The following is an 18,029-nucleotide window of genomic DNA, read 5'->3' as shown; positions in this document are numbered from 1 at the left end:
ACAGCGTCACATGTTTATGAAACTTTACAGTATGGTAGAGGGTTATGTCAAACAGTGCTGAAACCAGTCTTACTCCAATTGATCAAATTGTATATAGCAATAGAGGGTATGCGCATGCTTAAAGTGAATGGCACATCGAGTGGCAAAGCAATATGCAAAGTGAGTTTAATATTGTTTAACGTTGTTTAATGCAATCAAATAGGACTTTTCTGATTATTGGATGTATGGGCTGTCAAGGCCAGAAAGTAGTTTTTTGCCACTCAGTAGGCATTCCTGCATAACTTCCGGGTTTGATGATGATGTCACGCGCATACCCTCTATTGTTTGATGCCTAGTTTGGCCAAAAACCATGGCACTTGTTTACACATGTGCCTTGACTCATGCGGAACACATCTGTCACTTTGACCAGTAAGCTCCCCCTCAGGTTTTCCACCATTTTGAGCAGTTTGAAAAACGCTTATACCTGATTTTCTGCCTCGATTTTTGAGCAATTTGCGTGAAACGTCCTACACACATGGACCATTATCTGAAATCCCAGTTTAAGAGACGTTTGTACGTGATTAAAAAAATTATTCCACATTTTTTAAAATTTCGTCAAGATTTTCAAATATCCTATGTAGCCTACTGCACTCGCAGATACAAGCAGACAAACATGAGTTTTCTCAGACGGGTGGCTGATAGGGTGAGAAGTTCAGTCACACGAGAGAGACATCGGAGTAGAGTCGCTGTTTCTTCGCTTGGAAAGGAGCCAGCTTAGTTGGTTCGGGCATCTGGTTAGGACCAAGGGGCCAGTGAGGCGCTCCAACGTTGAAGCACTGGGCCCTAGTGGTAAGAGGAAGGACTGCAGACGGACCCGTGGATTCATGACGAGGAAACCCTGTGCAGCTGGGCTTTAACCCGTAGGACCATCACTCCCTACGTCACCCCGGACCTCAAATTTGAGGTCCGGAGGAGGTACTTCCGGCAGTCTTCCGGGTGCTTCAAAACGCCACTGAGCAACTTCATCGAAATTAATAGCTTGGGGGCGGGGCTAGTGCTCCAGTTCGGTCTCTATCCTTTATATACTCTATGGTTAGGACACCTCTCAAGCGTCTCCCTAGGGAGGTCCTCGATGCACGTCCTGCTGGAAGGAGACCCCTGGGAAGACCAAGGATGAGCTGCAGGGTTTATATCTCTAAAATATGCAGGGAACACCTCAGGATCCCCCAGAATGAAGTTACTAATGTTGCTGTGGAGAGAGAAGTCTGGAGCTCTCTGGTGGAGCTGTTGCCTCCGCGACCCGACTACCGATAAGCGGTTGAAGATGGATGGATGCCCACCGCAGCTCCAGGAAACCCTGCTGTGATTGGCCAGTAGTCGCTGTGATTGACAGTTCTCGTTTTTGCAACTACAGCCTAAACCTAACCCTAACCTCAGTAAAACTATACATAAACTTAACCCTAACCTCAGTAAAACTATGCCTGCCAACGGTCCTGGATCCTGGAACGGCGGTGGGATCCTGGTGGGATTCCAATTCGTCGCTTCTTTTTGGCTTGTTTTCATAGAGCCGGTTGCTTGATTCACACAATCTGGCAACACTGGGCTTCAGTTCACACTTCCTCCTCTAGGGGTTCCTGTCCAGCGCTCTCCTCTGTGCTGCGTGTAGGGTTGGCTTATTTCTCTCACAAGAGTTGGCAACACTGGTTGTCTTTTGAGTCTTTAGTGGAAGCTCTGTGTTGATCGCTGCTGCTGCTTTCACACGTGCAATCGTTTCTAGGTAATAATAACCCTCTCAGGAACTATATGAACTATGAACTGCGGGGCTGGGTTTGTAACGGCCTGGGTTATCGACATATTTTTTGTTGTATTTATTTATTTAATAATAACATTGTGATATGAGCGGAGGGAGGGAGGCAGGCATACAGGGAACGACTTGGAACTTTAGCCTGCCGGGTTAGCTTTTTCAAGCTAGCTTGGTAGTTAGCTAGTGACTGTCTGCTGCTGTCTGCTTCCACTTTATTGATGTATCGCTAACGCCATTTAGCTGCAGCAACACTGTGCTAAAGCAAGCGGGGCTAACGAAACGCAGTCCATTGTCAAACAATACTGAGCTTATAAAATGTGATTTTTGTACTTCGTTTTCGCCGGCCGGTGTCGCGCAAACTACCGGGGCTTTTTTTTGATAGCGTGGAAGAAAGAAAGGTTCTGCTGCTGGTGTTGTGGCTCTGTTGAAATACGAGTAAAAGTCCAGCGGTTTTCCCCCCCTTTCTTGTCACCTCCCTCCTCGCCAGGTTGAAAGCCATAGAAGCCGACCACCACCACTACCATGGGGGCATATCTGTCGCAACCCAACACGGTCAAAACATCTGCCGATGGCGGCAGCAGCATCATGAGTTACGGCTTCTCTGCTATGCAGGGCTGGAGGGTCTCCATGGAGGTGAATGAATGAGATGTGGTTTTCAACCAGTAGTCCTTGAGGGGGTTCCAGGTGGTCCCCCTGAGCTAAATGGTGGAGAGTTGGTAACCAAATGAACCCTAAAGCCCGGGTCGGGTTGGGACAAAACAGTTTTTAAGGTAGACCACACCAGTGCAACTCATTGTGTTTTACCCTAAAACGGTTTGTCCTAATCCGACACTTTGGGGTGGTTTGTTATAGATCTTTAACTCTTGAGAACGTAAGATTAAACCATTTGATTGGTTTATTTTATGCTCTAGAGTAAAAATATAAATGATTTACAAGTGTACACAATTTGAGAATGTTAAATAATTGTTATTTTGTTCAACATTTGCCTGTTGTCTCTCCTAATGGTACCAACATCAATACAGCATGGAATTATGGACAAAATAGTATCTAACGATAACGACACAAGTTTTGGGTCTTAGATCTAGGTACTTAAATATCATCACATGTTTGTTCATTTAATACTCATAACGGGATAACAACCGTTTGGTTACAGCAGGTGATTTCCGAAAATGCAAAAGCATTTTTTGTCTGTAGTAACACAATTGAGGCTCATGAACAGTTATTTAACATAATACTGTTATATATGTTTACAGCTAACTTGACTGTATGTTAAAGTCAACAGATTTGTTTGTGTCCCAACAGGATGCTCATAACTGTATCCCAGAGCTTGACGAGGAGACGGCCATGTTTTCTGTCTATGATGGCCATGGAGGTAAAATAGCCACACATGCACTTGTCTCGTTTTCTGTACTGTACTTAAAAGATGTCCCATAAACTGCATTCTAAAAGTTGTTCAAATGGTATCTGGAATACTCGCCTTAAACCACGGTCCGCTGACCTCACACCGACCGCCCGGTGAGGCGGTTCTTGTATTTGTTTTACTGAGAATAAGGGTAGCAATAAGTTTAGCGTTAGGCATAGCATTACTCGGGTTAAGTTTGTTATAGCATTAGGTTTTGTCACCATTTTACTCGGGTTAGGAATAAGGTTAGCTAGGTTTAACCGTTTAAGTATAGTTACGATTAGGAATACTAGTTCAGCAGTTCCGCCGGTTGTATGATGGTGACTGTGTTTTGAGGCGAGCTTTCCAGTATGCGTTCAACTAAACCTAACAGGTCCACACACATCAGAGAAATACAAGTTCAGTTGACTACTACAACTTTGTTTCTATGTCCTCTAAAGGCGAGGAGGTGGCTTTGTACTGTTCTAAGTACCTTCCTGACGTCATCAAGGAGCAGAAGAACTACAAGGACGGCAAATTGCAAAAGGTGAAAAAACCGCTCCACCAGAGTGTTCCAGACTTCCTTTCCAGAGCAACATTAGTGCCTTCGTCCTGGGAGATCCCGAGACGTTCCAAGGCCAGTGAGTCGATGTGTTTCCTCCAACTGCGCCTTGGTCTGCCCTGGGGTCTCCTCCCAGTGGGACGTGCCTCGAGGACCTCCCTAGGGAGACGCCCGAGAGGCATCCTAACCAGATGCCCGAACCACCTAAGCTGGCTCCTTTCCATGTGAAGGAGCAGCGGTTCTACTCCCGAGTCTCTCTCGTGTGACTGAACTTCTCACCCTATCGCTAAGGGAGATGCCAGCCACCCGTCGAAGAAAACTCATTTCGGCCGCTTATATTCGCAACCTGATTCTTTCGGTCATGACCCACACTTCATGACCATAGGTGAGAGTAGGAACAAAGATTGCTCGGTAGACTGAGAGCTTTGCCTTCTGGCTCAACTCTCTTTTCGTCACAACAGTGCGGTACAGTGACTGCAATGCCGCTCCGATTCTCCGGCTGATCTCTTCCTCCGTCCTCCCCTCACTCGTGAACAAGACCCCGAGATACTTTAACTCCTTCACCTGGGGTAATGCCCAATTCCCTACCCGGACTGTTTCCTGCTGAGAAGCATGGACTCAGATTTGGAGGCGCTGATCCTCATCCCAGCCGCCGTACACTCTGCTACAAACTGGCCCAGTGAGAGCTGAAGGTCTTGGACCGATGGTACCATCAGGACCACATCATTTGCAAAAAGCAGTGATGCAACCCTTAGCTCACCTAGCCGAATACCCTCTCCGCCACGACTTCGCCTCAAAGAAATGTCACGCCCAAAGCACATATTTTTCCAGTGCATATGGCAGGCCTTGTTGACGGATTTGGAAGAGATTTTGAAGGTCTGGTTCCAAAAATGACCCATTATTTAATGTGTAAAATCCATGGAATGAATGAGCCCGGCTGGAAAGTGTTGAAGGCGGAGTGTCTAAGTGGGAGATGGGCGGGGCTATTCATTCATTAATTCGTTGTGTGGTCCCTGGTCTGCTGTCTGTATATATGTATGTTTATCTGTTTATTTTATTTTCAGGCTCTGGAGGAAGCCTTCCTTTCCATCGATAAAAAAATTACCACAGAGGAAGTGATCAAAGAGCTGGTCTTGATTGCTGGACGACCCACTGAAGAGCCAGCCAATGAGAAGGTGGCAGAGGAGGACGACGGTGAGTGGGCCCATACAGTTGGCCTGGCATGGCCAGACTAATAGCACTGGAACCTGCATTTCCAAGGGACGAATTAAAGATTTCTATGGTTTCCAGGCTACCATACTGTGTCGCTGAGTGTAGACAATGATGATGGTCTTACTGGTCCGTTGTTTATAAGGTGACAGAAAACTTTTAAATGCTCATCTCATCCAGTGAGAGAGGGAACGCTTGTACATGGGCGTTCAAAACTGCTGCATTTTAGTAGTGATCAACTACTGGTAGTCAGGGTAATTGCAGGATATATAATATTTCCATCATTGATTTACCTCAAGAACATGTTCACATGGTATTGAGTACAGATTCATATACAGACAGTATACAATAAGCTGGTCGTAAATAACGTGCGTAATGTCTATTACTCTCTAAGCTATAACAGACATGCAATTCAACTAAATCCCTTACCGATGATACTAATTAAGGCTCTCTTCCATAGTGTACAGTGGTTCTCAAACTTTTTGAGTGGTGCAACCACTCCCTTACAGGGCTGGGTGGGTAGCTGGCTGGCTCGGTGTCTGGGTATGAGCATGAAAACACCATTTTCACCACCTGTGCGCAACCTAACACACGCACATATTAACTGTATATATGATGATTTCGGGTGTGCCAGTACAGTACGGTAGAGGAACCCCCACACGGTAACTGTCATTTCTCAACCGTTTCGGACGTGGGGCGGCTCGCCGGATTCTGCCCCCCCCCTTGGGCGCGTTCCTGGGGGTCTCATTGATGTTCTGGGGAGGGCTCCCCGGAGACCCCCACATGGTAACTCTCATTTCTCTACCGTTTCGGACGTGGGGCGGCTTGCCGGAACCGGGCCGGCACCCTGGCCGTGGTCCTGTGTGTCTGGAACTTCCGGGGACCCCCACACAGAGTTGCACCACTCACTTCACACAGGTGTGATCTTTTTTTTTTCCAAGGACCCCCAAAACTTTGGGAGTGTACAAATGGAACCAAATTGACCCGTACATTTGTACACTCTCAGAGTTACACACCCATATGGGGCCATTTGGAACCCACTCAACGACACTTTGAGACCCACTGGTGTAGCAGAGTGTTTCCAGTAAGCCAACATGCACAATAGCAGCACCCTGACTCTGTTTTACAGCGGTAACACCTGTGAAGGAAGTAGGGAAGGGGCTAGCCCTGGTCCAGTGCGTCAGCGAGTCTCTCACTGACGCCCTGTGGGGACTGCCTCCGCTGCTCTCTAGCAACATTTCCCACAACATAATGTTCTCGTGTGTAATAAGAATAAAGAAGTTCACAACGTTTACCCCCACCGCCAATTAAAATACAGGTTATAGGCTAATAAACATGGAAAGAATATGATATAAGCCTTTTCTACTGAACATTGCTCACCTTTACTGAGGTAAAAATATGATGTTCGACTTGGAAACCAGGGCATATTGGAAGTAAAACGCTGCTACCTGATAGATTATGGACCATCACCAGAGCTTATTGATTACTGAGGGGAAATTCGTCTTTTGTATCACTGTCCTATCCATCGGAATGGATCTGTTCTGGACACAGCTAGATTTCAGCCATACTGTATCCCTTCTCGTCAGATGGTAAGACATGCGTTCATGTGATGTGGTCAATAATGAAAAATTAATCGTGCAAAGTTGGAGTTGGCATGATGAAAGTCCAATGGGCGAAATGGTGGCCACACGGCACAGATGGATCTAATATCTTGGCTCTAAATTCGTCAATTGAAAAGAAATAAAATTATGTGTGCAATAATAATTATGTGGACGACGGCAGACCAGATCAGACTGGCTAATTTGAACGAAAGATGTGGAAAGCCTGGTGACACGAGATTAGACATGGCAGAGTCCGCAACTGGCACTGATAGACTGTTTAAAAGTGGCCTGTGATCTCATTGGACTAAACTCCCAACTAGCTTGTCTCGAGCTGGTGATGTGGTTTGACTGTGCGACTGCTTTCTTGCAGTGATGGCGGGATTCTTTCTTTCTGCATTTCTTGCTTCACTGTCAGCGCCCCACACCTACTGCAACATGTTACCGTTGCTTCACCGTCGGCGCCCCACACCTACTGCAACATGTTACCGTTGCTTCACCGTCGGCGCCCCACACCTACTGCAACATGTTACCGTTGCTTCACCGTCGGCGCCCCACACCTACTGCAACATGTTACCGTTGCTTCACCGTCGGCGCCCCACACCTACTGCAACATGTTACCGTTGCTTCACCGTCGGCGCCCCACACCTACTGCAACATGTTACCGTTGCTTCACCGTCGGCGCCCCACACCTACTGCAACATGTTACCGTTGCTTCACCGTCAGCGCCCCACACCTACTGCAACATGTTACCGTTGCTTCACCGTAGGCGCCCCACACCTACTGCAACATGTTACCGTTGCTTCACCGTCGGCGCCCCACACCTACTGCAACATGTTACCGTTGCTTCACCGTCGGCGCCCCACACCTACTGCAACATGTTACCGTTGCTTCACCGTAGGCGCCCCACACCTACTGCAACATGTTACCGTTGCTTCACCGTCAGCGCCCCACACCTACTGCAACATGTTACCGTTGCTTCACCGTCGGCGCCCCACACCTACTGCAACATGTTACCGTTGCTTCACCGTAGGCGCCCCACACCTACTGCAACATGTTACCGTTGCTTCACCGTCAGCGCCCCACACCTACTGCAACATGTTAACGTTGCGCATGACAACTATAACGTGTCAAATGTCAACAACTACCCCAGCTGCAAATCTGCTGTATATGCAAGGCCACTGCTTTAGTACTGCACTGTGGTGATGAAACCACAGATGAACAATTACTTAGTTTTGTCTACAATGATGTGTCACCTTGTTGATTTGACAACAGCCATACGATATCAAGTTGGGACAGAAGCAATCATTCATTAGGACTTTGGCCCACCTTTTTGTTTGTTGGCAACAGGAGAACAGACAGCCTAAACACATTATCTTGTACATGTGATTAAATTAAAACATTTTTAATGAGGCTTAAACTTTCATTGTATGTTCATCTTCAGGAGTAACTAAGATAGTAATAATCATACAACCCTAACATGTCTAAGTTCTAACATTACACGTTTCTGACTCAACCCTCCTTCCCCTCTTCCTTCCCTGTGCAGTGGACACGGAGGAGGCGAATTTGCTTCGCGAGGAGGCCACCATGTCAATCGAGGCATTACTGGTGCGCTACGGCCAGAACCTCAACGCTGTCAAACACGCTGCTGCAGCCAGGTAATTCAGAGCCTGTCTCAATAAAACTGCTGTGATGGTTATTTTTGGCAAACATAACATGTAGTCTGTCCCTGTACTGTTCTATATTTACAGTGAGGTGTCATCTGTTGGAAAACTGTTGCCTCGTTACTGCCTTTGTTTACAGGATTTATGGGATCTAATAGTTAAAGGTTTATGTCTATCTGGAGGGCAGGCATTTTGAGAATTTGTAATATTATTATTATTATGTTTAATCCAAGAAGGTTTTGGACACTAATCACATCCCTGCTGCTGTTGAGCAGGCTCTGTTAGTTCTGCTAAGTCTCATTGCTTTCTGCTCCTAGTGCGGCTGCCAAGAAGGTCTCCTGCCCTCACCCGGAAGCCACAGGGGAAGGGGGAGGAGAGAAGAACCCAGGTCCCCTGAATGGGGAAGTGGAGGAAGAGAGCAACGGGAAGGTGAAGGAAGGAGGGAGGGCATTCTCAAAGTTGCGAGCCTGCCGCAGAGCTGCGTCTGGAGGGGGTGCTGCGTCTGGAGCGGGTGCTGGCAGTGGAGACTCCTCCTCAGGTAGGCTGTCCAATGGAAACCTTGAATCTGTAAAACCGAAAGACAGACCTGCTTTCGTCTTTATACAAGCTGCTTTCTTATTTGAACACTGGGAAATGTCTGGGAAATCAGTTCGGGACATTGTCCGGTGTTGACCTTTTCACACGTCTTTTTTTTTTTGGGTGCTGTTTTTCAGACGGGGAGCGTCCTGCTTGTTGTAAACCTCAGTTGTATATACAAGTCCTCCGTTCGATCCGCCACCGATTGGTGATCGGACTATTTTCATTCCAAATGACTAGATCGGTGATCAGCAATTTACCTGATCTAGAGAAACCGATCTTTTATACCATTTAAGTGGTATAAAAGTAATTGAATCAAATGTATAGCATATCGTTTTGCATCTTTGTGCAGGCCTAAACATTCTTACCTTCCTGCCCACACACAGGAACAGTTTTGATGTGGGTTTTGACATATAATTATATTAGAAATAAATATTCAAAATTTCCCCTTACGCACAAGATCGGTATCGGTCAATCGTGAGAAAAACACGATCGGTCCCAAAAACCTTAGCCTGGCCCAGTCAGCCTGCTTTCTGGTATAGAGGGGCAGGTAGCGCATGGAGCAAGCGCTGTATGAAATTGATTCACCAATCTGAGCCCCTGCCCCCCTCCCTGGTAGAAAGCAGCAGAGAAAACTGACGTCACTGTTTTGAGCGACGCCCCTCTGCACAGTTGTTCACTCCTACTCCTATACCAGGAAATGTGACTTGTTCCCCCAGGCTTTCGTTTTTGGGCCGAAATGAAAATAAAATTCTGTGTACAGAGGCTACAAAATCCCTGATCGGAGCACCTCTAGTTGTATAGTGTTAACAACACCTTTCCCTCTCTCCATGTCATGTTCTCTAGGTGGAGCCGCTGGTGCAGAGAGCAGCAGCGAAGGAGGGGCGAAGGCCGGCAAGGTGGAGGGAGACGCAGGTCCCTCCTGCTCATCCTCCTCCAAGGCTCCAGCAGACGACAAGTCCGTGTTCTTTGATGATAGTGATGAGTCAGAGGAAGGCGAGGAGGAGGAGGGCAGTGATGATGAAGAGGTGAGGGGTAGCAGTAGTGTTGGTTTCGTCGACTTAAAACTATGACAAAAGAAAAAGTACGTCGACCGATACCGCCCTCATGTACTCGGTACTCTGAACCGGCTCCCGATACTTTGACCCGAGTAACAACACATCCAATTGACACTAGGCTGAACGAATGCGTTTCTCTCAGAAAGTCTGACCCGACACTGCAGCAAATCGCCGAATACAGCCGATCTACAAGCATAAATGACAACTGACAAGCATCTATGAGAAAAAGGGGGTCAAATGTGGTTACCCAGCAAAAATAAAAAGTACTGATATCGTTACTCGGTATCGGCAAGTATTACAAATTAAGTACTTGTATTCGTACTCTGTCTGAAAAAATGGTATCGGGACAACTCTAGGTAGGAGTCTAGGAGAGGGAAGGGATAGCAGCATTTCTGTGCTTGTTTAGATATTTAGCTAATGGTTTAGGTAGAGCATTTGGACCCCCCCCCCCCCCACACACACACACACACACACACACACACACACACACACACTCCCTGTGCTGTCTGGTGATTGAAGCAGAATAAAGTCATAAATATCTTTTAACCCATTTTGTTCCCCATTCACATAATCTAAATAAATGTCTCAATGTTGACGAGACTTAATTTTGCTCTTCATTTTGCTCAACATCACCAACCATCCAGTCTGGAGCAGGACACCAAGCTAAGTGTGTTTTTGTCATCAGGATGGCAGTGAAGAGGAGGGTGATAGCAGTGACTTGGAGGAAGAGGATACAGAAGAGGGTGAGGAAGACTCTGAGGATGAAGAAGAAATGTGCCTACCCGGGATGGACGGCAAGGAGGAGGTATGTATGAGATGGAGCAGTTCCATGATGAACAATCTGCCATTCCTAACTGAAGTGTAGATGGGTGAAATCCATGAATGGTCCTGTGGTCATTTGTGTCCAGTAGACGTCATTGGCGTTTAACTGATCTAATCTCTACTTGACTACTCTAGCGTCCCTATTCTGGGCATGTCATGACAGTCGAACATTCAGTGCAAATAGGCAAACTATCAAGACAAATTTAAATTGGCTATTTTCGGTGAAGAGATGTGGTATAGTGGGGGAAAAAAGGTACAGCAAATGATGGTATATTTGGGTTTATAAGAGGTTAACCGCTCTTTGTTTGTGTGTGCGTGTGTGTGCGTGTGTGTGTGTGTGTGTGTGTGTACAGCCTGGTTCAGACAGTGGCACCACAGCAGTAGTTGCCCTTATCCGAGGGAAGCAGCTGATTGTGGCGAACGCTGGGGACTCTCGCTGCGTGGTGTCTGAGCGAGGTAAGACCACTATCGGTTAACCTTCCAAAAAATAGTGCTAACGGTCCCCGTGGACTTTACTTTCAGTCAACAAGTCGTGGCATTTAAACATACTAATAGTAAGTGCTCATACCACTAATGGTGGCATGAGTGAGCATGAACAAACGATCTTAAAGATGGAGTGCCGTGATTTTTGTATGTGTCTATGGAGTTAAAGAAAAATACGCTTTTCACACTTTTAGACTACATCCGTGGTCATCATATGAGCATACCTAACAATGGATGCCAAAAAATGAGTAAATTCTCATTTGTGTATTTTTATATCAAAAGTCCATACAAATCTAATTTGAATTACTTCCTGAAAACGAAAGCCAATAAATGAAGCTCACTCGTTTAATTCCCCGTATCTGCGCATCCGTCCAACACTGTCCAACACAGCTGCTACTGATTACAGAACTCCTCCGTTTTTATTCCCATTCAAGATAACATCCAGACAGTGTACTACTCTGTTTCAACTTAATCATCACGCTAGGTAGAAATGAGCCACATAACAGTAAACTGGTACAGCTGGCCGACTATCTGACTTGTAAACAAACCGAAACTTCAGAGCGGTGTTTCCAGCTGAAACCGTCTGAAACTTCAAAATAAAATGCCCACCATTTCCGTTTCACTACGCCTTTAACATTACTCTAATATATGTGGTTATAATATTCAAATTATGTCTTCCCTATGTATTTTTGGTTTCTTCCTGAAAGTAGAAAGCCTTTGAGTCAAAAGGCCCAATCGAAAATATACCGCTTTACATCATAACCCTAACCCCTCTCCCATTATCATACAACACACAGTTGTGGGTGAGGCTTAACTTCTGGTGGGTGGTGCTAAGGTGAAAACCAGGTATACTTAATGAACTGGTGGGTGTGGCCACAGAAAAACATAATTTTAACACTTTCTGTACACTTTTTTGAAAAACATCTTCCTAGTGTAATAGTACCTGATGATGCATTTTACAGTGGCATTGAAGGGCAAAATGTATAACCATAATGCTAACCTAGGTCATGAGATGAGAGTTGGAACGTATGAAATGTGATGATAAACCCATGTTGTGACCGTTCCTGTAGGCAAGGCAGTTGACATGTCATATGACCACAAGCCTGAGGACGAGCTGGAACTGGCTCGCATCAAGAATGCTGGAGGGAAGGTCACAATGGATGGACGGGTCAATGGAGGACTCAACCTCTCCAGGGCTATTGGTATGACTGCATGTTTGGGTGTAGAGTAGTGGTCTGGTGGGTTCAATTAATCGATATATACTATTACTCCAGAAGATATGTGAATCGATAGAGGCTGCTGTATCGATTGTGTGTTTGTACCGTATGTCAGTTTTGACATATAAACACGGGGTGAAGGTGCAATGCACAATAAAGCCACGAGGTGGCTTTTATTTTAATTTAAAGCTCTCTGTGGGCCTGAAAGTGTTGTATTGTATTTGTGCAATACTTAAAGTAGCTATAAGCAATAATATGTCAAAATGTTCATGTTTAAATGTTTTTCTTCTTTTTTTGGGTATTCAGACAGCCAGCGATAAGTAAAACGCTCTCTGTGACACATCTAGGGGCCACAATCTGCATTCAAAGATGTTGCTAGAAGCTTTGTCATTGGTTGAGGGAAAAAAAACCCGGTCGAAATGACTAACCAATCAGGAAGTAGACCGGCAAGTCGACCAATGACAAAGCTTCTAGGAAAATCTTTGAATGCCGATTGCGGCCCCTAGATGTGTCACAGAGACTACTTTTTTGGGAGCGTTTACCTATGGGACCCGGCAACTACCGGCGAACGCCGGCGATAGTGGGAGATTAGGCGATAGCCAATTAAATGCATGTGTCGCTCGCGTTGTTCTCCCGCTGTTAACACGCACTGTCAGTGTTCCTTTAGGGGAGTCTGGGGGGGTCTAAATTAACCCATACAAATCTGTAACGTTTGGTTACATTTGTATACTGTCAGAGTTAACCCATTTTGACCTGAGATCAGATTCTAAAAATGTCTTCTACATCCTGACAGTTTTCTTAAAAAGCTATGTTTCTATGTCAGTCGTATGAGCTTGTAGATCTGCTATTTTTCAATAGCTAAAGCATAACATAATGATAACACCAAAATGGGTTAAGGAAAGACCTTGTGTAGAGAGACGGGACTGATACTGTATGTGGTTTACCTCTTTCCTTCTTTCAAGACGACCAGTGTCGGCGGAAAAAAAAGGTTGAGCATTTCTCTTTTTATGTCCGTCATGCAGGTGACCACTTTTATAAGAGAAACAAGGCACTGCCCCCGGAGGAGCAGATGATCTCATCGATGCCCGATGTCAAAGTGCTGACGCTCCACGAGGACCATGACTTCATGGTCATTGCCTGCGATGGCATCTGGTGAGTAGTGCAGTAAGTGCATGTCCACACAGCTGGCGGTGGATAGCAATTTGAACTGCTAATGGTTAAGGTTTCAATACAGGTTAAAGCTCTTGAGCCTAGGGTTTGAATCTGAGCTCAGAAATTATTTTCAAATGCTTAAAAATTGGATGATTTGCTGCTTTTGTTTTAGCAACTTGAGCATCACGCTTGCAAGCATGGAAACTGTAAGCTAGTTGAAAAGGTTGGAATTAAAATGCAATGGTTATGACATTGATGTCATCGTCATGCTGAAGTGTTTTTAGACTTGTGGAATCTGAAACTCTAAATGTTCACCCTGTCTCTGTCTGGTTACAGGAATGTGTTAAGTAGCCAGGAGGTGGTGGACTTCATCAGTGAGAGGATCAAACCAGACCACACTGGCATAGCCAGACCCCTCTCGTCCATAGTGGAAGAGGTAAGGCACCCCATGTTATAGAGCAGGCATGGGACTGGGCCATTTCCATGGTCGGGTTATTCAGGCTTATCCTGGTGGCTTAAAACATTGTCACTGTCTGCCAGACTTGACCCTCGCAAGATGGCGCTCCCTGCCGCGGCTGCAGCCGGACCCCACAACGGCTTTCAAAGTCACTCTTACTCTTAAGAACGTAAACAAACACAAACAAAGTTGATTCAGACAATATAGAGCATCAACAAAACTCATGTGGTTTTATTTTTTCATAATGTTCCAACTTCCTGTTGATTTTACTATACATTTTACTATCAACCTAAATAAATGTCACAAGTCGGTCGACTTGTGAGTTATTTTTCACTCTTCAATCCACTTGTGATCAAATGTTGCACAGCCATATAGCAAACATTTAATTTTTTCACAATGTATTGACTTCAGTCATAAATTAAGCCTGTAGCAGCATACTTACCTTGTTGGCTTATTGGACACGGCAAAACAATTTATTGCATAATTACGGCAAAACGATTTATTATATAATTACTCTCTTGTGAGAATCATAAAAAACATTATCACAATGTCCACATCTCAAATTCAACTATACTTGTGGGGATGTATGGCCCCCAAGTATCGTAATAAAAGTGTGTACTACACACACACACACACACAATGTTGGGATATTTTTAATAGATACAGTTTACGCAAGGCTGCATGTATGCGTTGCTCTCTAATATTGTTTTTCCTTCCCCCAACAGCTGCTGGACCACTGTTTAGCCCCTGACACGTCAGGAGATGGGACAGGATGTGACAACATGACCTCCATGATCGTCACCTTCCGGCCACACCCCTCTGCTGCTCCGAGCCAATCAGACGACAACAGGAAGAGAAAGCAGGAGGTCGTGGCGATAGAGCCAGAGAAAAATGGCAATGACAACAAAAAGGCTAAATGTGACTAAAAGAAACTGTTCCAGATGGAGCTGCTTTAGCCTCACGTTGCCCAAGAAACGCCACACGTGTTCTGTTCATATTAGATCTACGCCTCTTCAGGATAAATCCACCTTAAAATATATATAATTATCACTTATGCTGTTCCTATGAATACCTAATCAATTGAGGTTATAGAAATGAATTTGAGTTAATTTCTCTTTTAGGGTGCATTTTCACTTAAGAGGCCTCATCTTTTTTTTGTTCTTTTTTTTGTAGTTTTGTTCTCTTCGGTGTTATTGGGAAGAAGCTTTCTGTAAAGAGAGACCAAAAAAGAGAGACCAGGTAGACCTGCCACTCATTGGCTAGTATTGAATAGGCCCACTACTCATTGGCCGGTTCAATATACCAAATTGGAATGACAAACAAATCTCCATGTGTATGTAAGCACATAAAGAAAACGCTAAGAAAACTAGTGTTGTCTGCATGCTTGTAAACACATTGTGGAGACTGCTGTAAATGCATGTCTCCAGTTTCTGTTTACATTTCACATGCATTTCTTTTGGATACTTATGGCGTGCACAGTGGGTGCAGGTTAGTGACATCTTGCCAATTTAAAAACTGCACATGTTGGAGTAACCCTCGCTGTGCTTATGCCGCTTCCTCTTTTCTCTATTTTGTATTTGGGTGTTCATTTAGTCAGGGACTGAGGCACAAATGGACACCATCTACCTTTTAACCCATTTCTTAGTTTCTTTTTTCCCTCCCTTGTGCCTGCCACTTTGCATCCCCCAAATGAATGTTTAACACATGGAACACAAGATGTGTGAAGATGGAAGCTGTGACATGAGCTAAAGGTAGTAGGCAGACAGATCTGTGTCATTACAGGGAAAGAGCAGAGTATTTGTGTACATTCTTGCGGACCAAGACATTGCACTCTGATTTTGTTAGAATTTAAAATGTATACCCAGCTATCGGACGCTGTGTCCTACACATTTTATGAAACTAAGCTGAAGGATTTTGTGCACTAGCCCTGCAGGTATAGTTTGTTGCCATTTCTTTGGTTGGTTTTCATTTAAATCCTAAAAATGTGGGAGTAGGGGACGTCAAACTCATAGTTACACATCCCATCCACATCACAAGAGATTACTATTAATATGCTTCTTATTTTCCGCTTTGTGCTGTCCTGATATTTCTTCCTATAGCCAAAGGCTACTATGATTTTCCTCCCTCCAAATCGGAAAACTTGACATCAAGGAAACGAGCTATAGGCCTGTAAACTCGATCCCCAGTCTTGTGTGGTCTTGTAAACATGTTATGTCATGAAACCACTGCCTCACAGCTATAGCTAGCCTGTCACCCTTGGCCGGTACCCTCTGCATGTCTCATTTTCCCCTCATCTCCGTTGTAAAGATTCATTAAGAAAACATAGATTTAAAGGGAATTCCACTCAAAAAATATATTTGTACGTGCTCTACTGTTGAGTCAGTGCTTTAGACGCGTTTGAATAAATCCCCTTTTTTGTAAACGTGTTGTGTAGGAATCATAAGATTTGTGATGCTATCTGTGGAGAAGGTGTACAAAATGTATGTTTGAGTGGAACTGCTCTAAAAGTCAACCGATAATCACTGGTAGGTTATTTATCACTCGAATGCAATACACTGACACCACACTAGATAGGAACGCCCAAAAACGTCACATCCGGGGTAAGAATTTACCCCGGAATTTTCTATGGCTGCCAATGCAACTTGGTCCAATCCTTAATCACATACGGACAAACATCTATGCCGATGCTATCTAACTTGCGGAGGTTGCGTGCCTTGTCCACGCAACAGATCTTTCAACGTATGGCATTGCAAATACGTTTGATAATCGCTACTCTGCTCAATATTGTTTTGAAAATGCCGCAAATTGCATTGCAGTGAACGAGCGAAAATCACAACTTCCCCCGTTTGTGGGCGGAGTCACAGTTTGAGGCGCTGTTTACGCGCCGTGGTGTCAGTGTATCGATTAGGAAACGCGGAAGTTGAATGACTGGCGCCGAAGCGATAACTTGTGAAACTGACTTACGTGGCCGTAGATTTAGGGTTAGTAATTGTCAGACAACACAACCCAACGGACGTCTCCACGTTTCCTAATCACAGCCAGTAGGCTCAGGCGATCCTGCTGGCTTGATTGCATTGGAGTGATAAGTAACCTACTGTTGATTATCGGTTGATTTCCATTCGGATCTGCAAAAAAGTAGCGCAACTGATGTTAACACTTAACAGCTGCCCCCCCCCCCAAAACCCCATTTAAAAACTCTTGTGTGACTGTGAGTCTGTTTCTAATGTACCGTCTCATTGCCATGCCATTCTTTCTGTACATAGTTTTTTTTTCTTTTCTTAGTACTTGTAGTTGAAGAAAAAGTAAATGCATTTTCTTTGTAATTGTGACATTTTTGGTGCATACACTTTTGACACCAGTATGTAAGTACATACAAATAACATTTTTTTTAAAATAATGAAACACCCCAAATCTCGTGTGCTTCTTTAAAGATGACAATCCGAGTAAGATGACCAAGCTAGCACAGAGACGAGATTGTGCTGGCAAGCCTGTGAATTAAAATGTACTTAAAGCACTTTCCTTGTTACCGCTTGTGAGACATCAAAAATAGAGGAGTTTGTATAATAAGACTATGTTGAAATTTGACTACAAAGCAAGAGGTATCCTAAGGCAGCCGCAGACAAACCCTGGCTTTTCCATCACCATTTATCTGTTAGGGTTAGTTCAAAAATGTTGACTTAAAACTTTAGGAAATACTTGCCATTCATATATTGTGGTTGCAAAGGTATTAATTGTTAATAATTAGTTAATTGATTGCTTGAGTCCTGTGGTGGGAGTTCTGGTCTGGTTTTGGTGAATATAATTAAAGGACCGCTTCACTTTTCAACCCATCTTCATATAATAGGTCCTCACTAATGATGCTAAAATTCCACAATTCTTTTCTACTTAGTCTGTCTCGTAGGAGGGCTGTGGGCAGTTCAGAAACCTGCACCAGTGACATCGTTAGGCAGATTTTTTTTAAACAAGATTTCTTTACAAAAATGTTTAGATTTGTATTATCGTGAGAACGATGGCTTCCATTTTCGCATTGCAACTTAAGGATTAGAAAGCCTGCCGTTTCTATTAGT

The 18,029-nt window shown here is 44.6% G+C and overlaps 1 protein-coding gene across 1 annotated transcript; it reads left to right on the top strand.

Annotated features, from left to right (window-relative positions):
* Nucleotides 1-1,620: 1,620 nt before the first annotated feature.
* ppm1g (protein phosphatase, Mg2+/Mn2+ dependent, 1G) lies at nt 1,621-17,356 on the top strand. Its single transcript, XM_079496161.1, has 14 exons — nt 1,621-1,756; nt 2,271-2,416; nt 3,086-3,155; nt 3,626-3,711; nt 4,791-4,920; nt 8,080-8,191; nt 8,515-8,735; nt 9,620-9,801; nt 10,517-10,636; nt 11,007-11,109; nt 12,207-12,338; nt 13,376-13,505; nt 13,842-13,941; nt 14,688-17,356. The coding sequence occupies exons 2-14, from the start codon at nt 2,306-2,308 to the stop codon at nt 14,886-14,888; spliced, it is 1,698 nt and encodes a 565-aa protein (XP_079352287.1). The 5' UTR covers nt 1,621-1,756; nt 2,271-2,305; the 3' UTR covers nt 14,889-17,356.
* The last annotated feature ends 673 nt before the right edge of the window (nt 17,357-18,029 follow it).

This window comes from Electrona antarctica (assembly GCF_951216825.1).
Source record: "Electrona antarctica genome assembly, chromosome: 3".
Taxonomy (NCBI): Eukaryota; Metazoa; Chordata; class Actinopteri; order Myctophiformes; family Myctophidae; genus Electrona; species Electrona antarctica.
Note: the sequence above shows the minus strand (reverse complement) of the source record. Positions and strands in the feature narration are given on the sequence as shown.

Excerpts from the sequence above, each read along its gene's own strand:
- ppm1g (XM_079496161.1), top strand. The coding sequence starts at position 2,306 with ATGGGGGCATATCTGTCGCAACCCAACACGGTCAAAACATCTGCCGAT. Across the intron at positions 4,921-8,079 it reads GGTGGCAGAGGAGGACGACG|TGGACACGGAGGAGGCGAAT; the intron begins GTGAGTGGGCCC and ends TTCCCTGTGCAG. Across the intron at positions 9,802-10,516 it reads AGGGCAGTGATGATGAAGAG|GATGGCAGTGAAGAGGAGGG; the intron begins GTGAGGGGTAGC and ends TTTTGTCATCAG.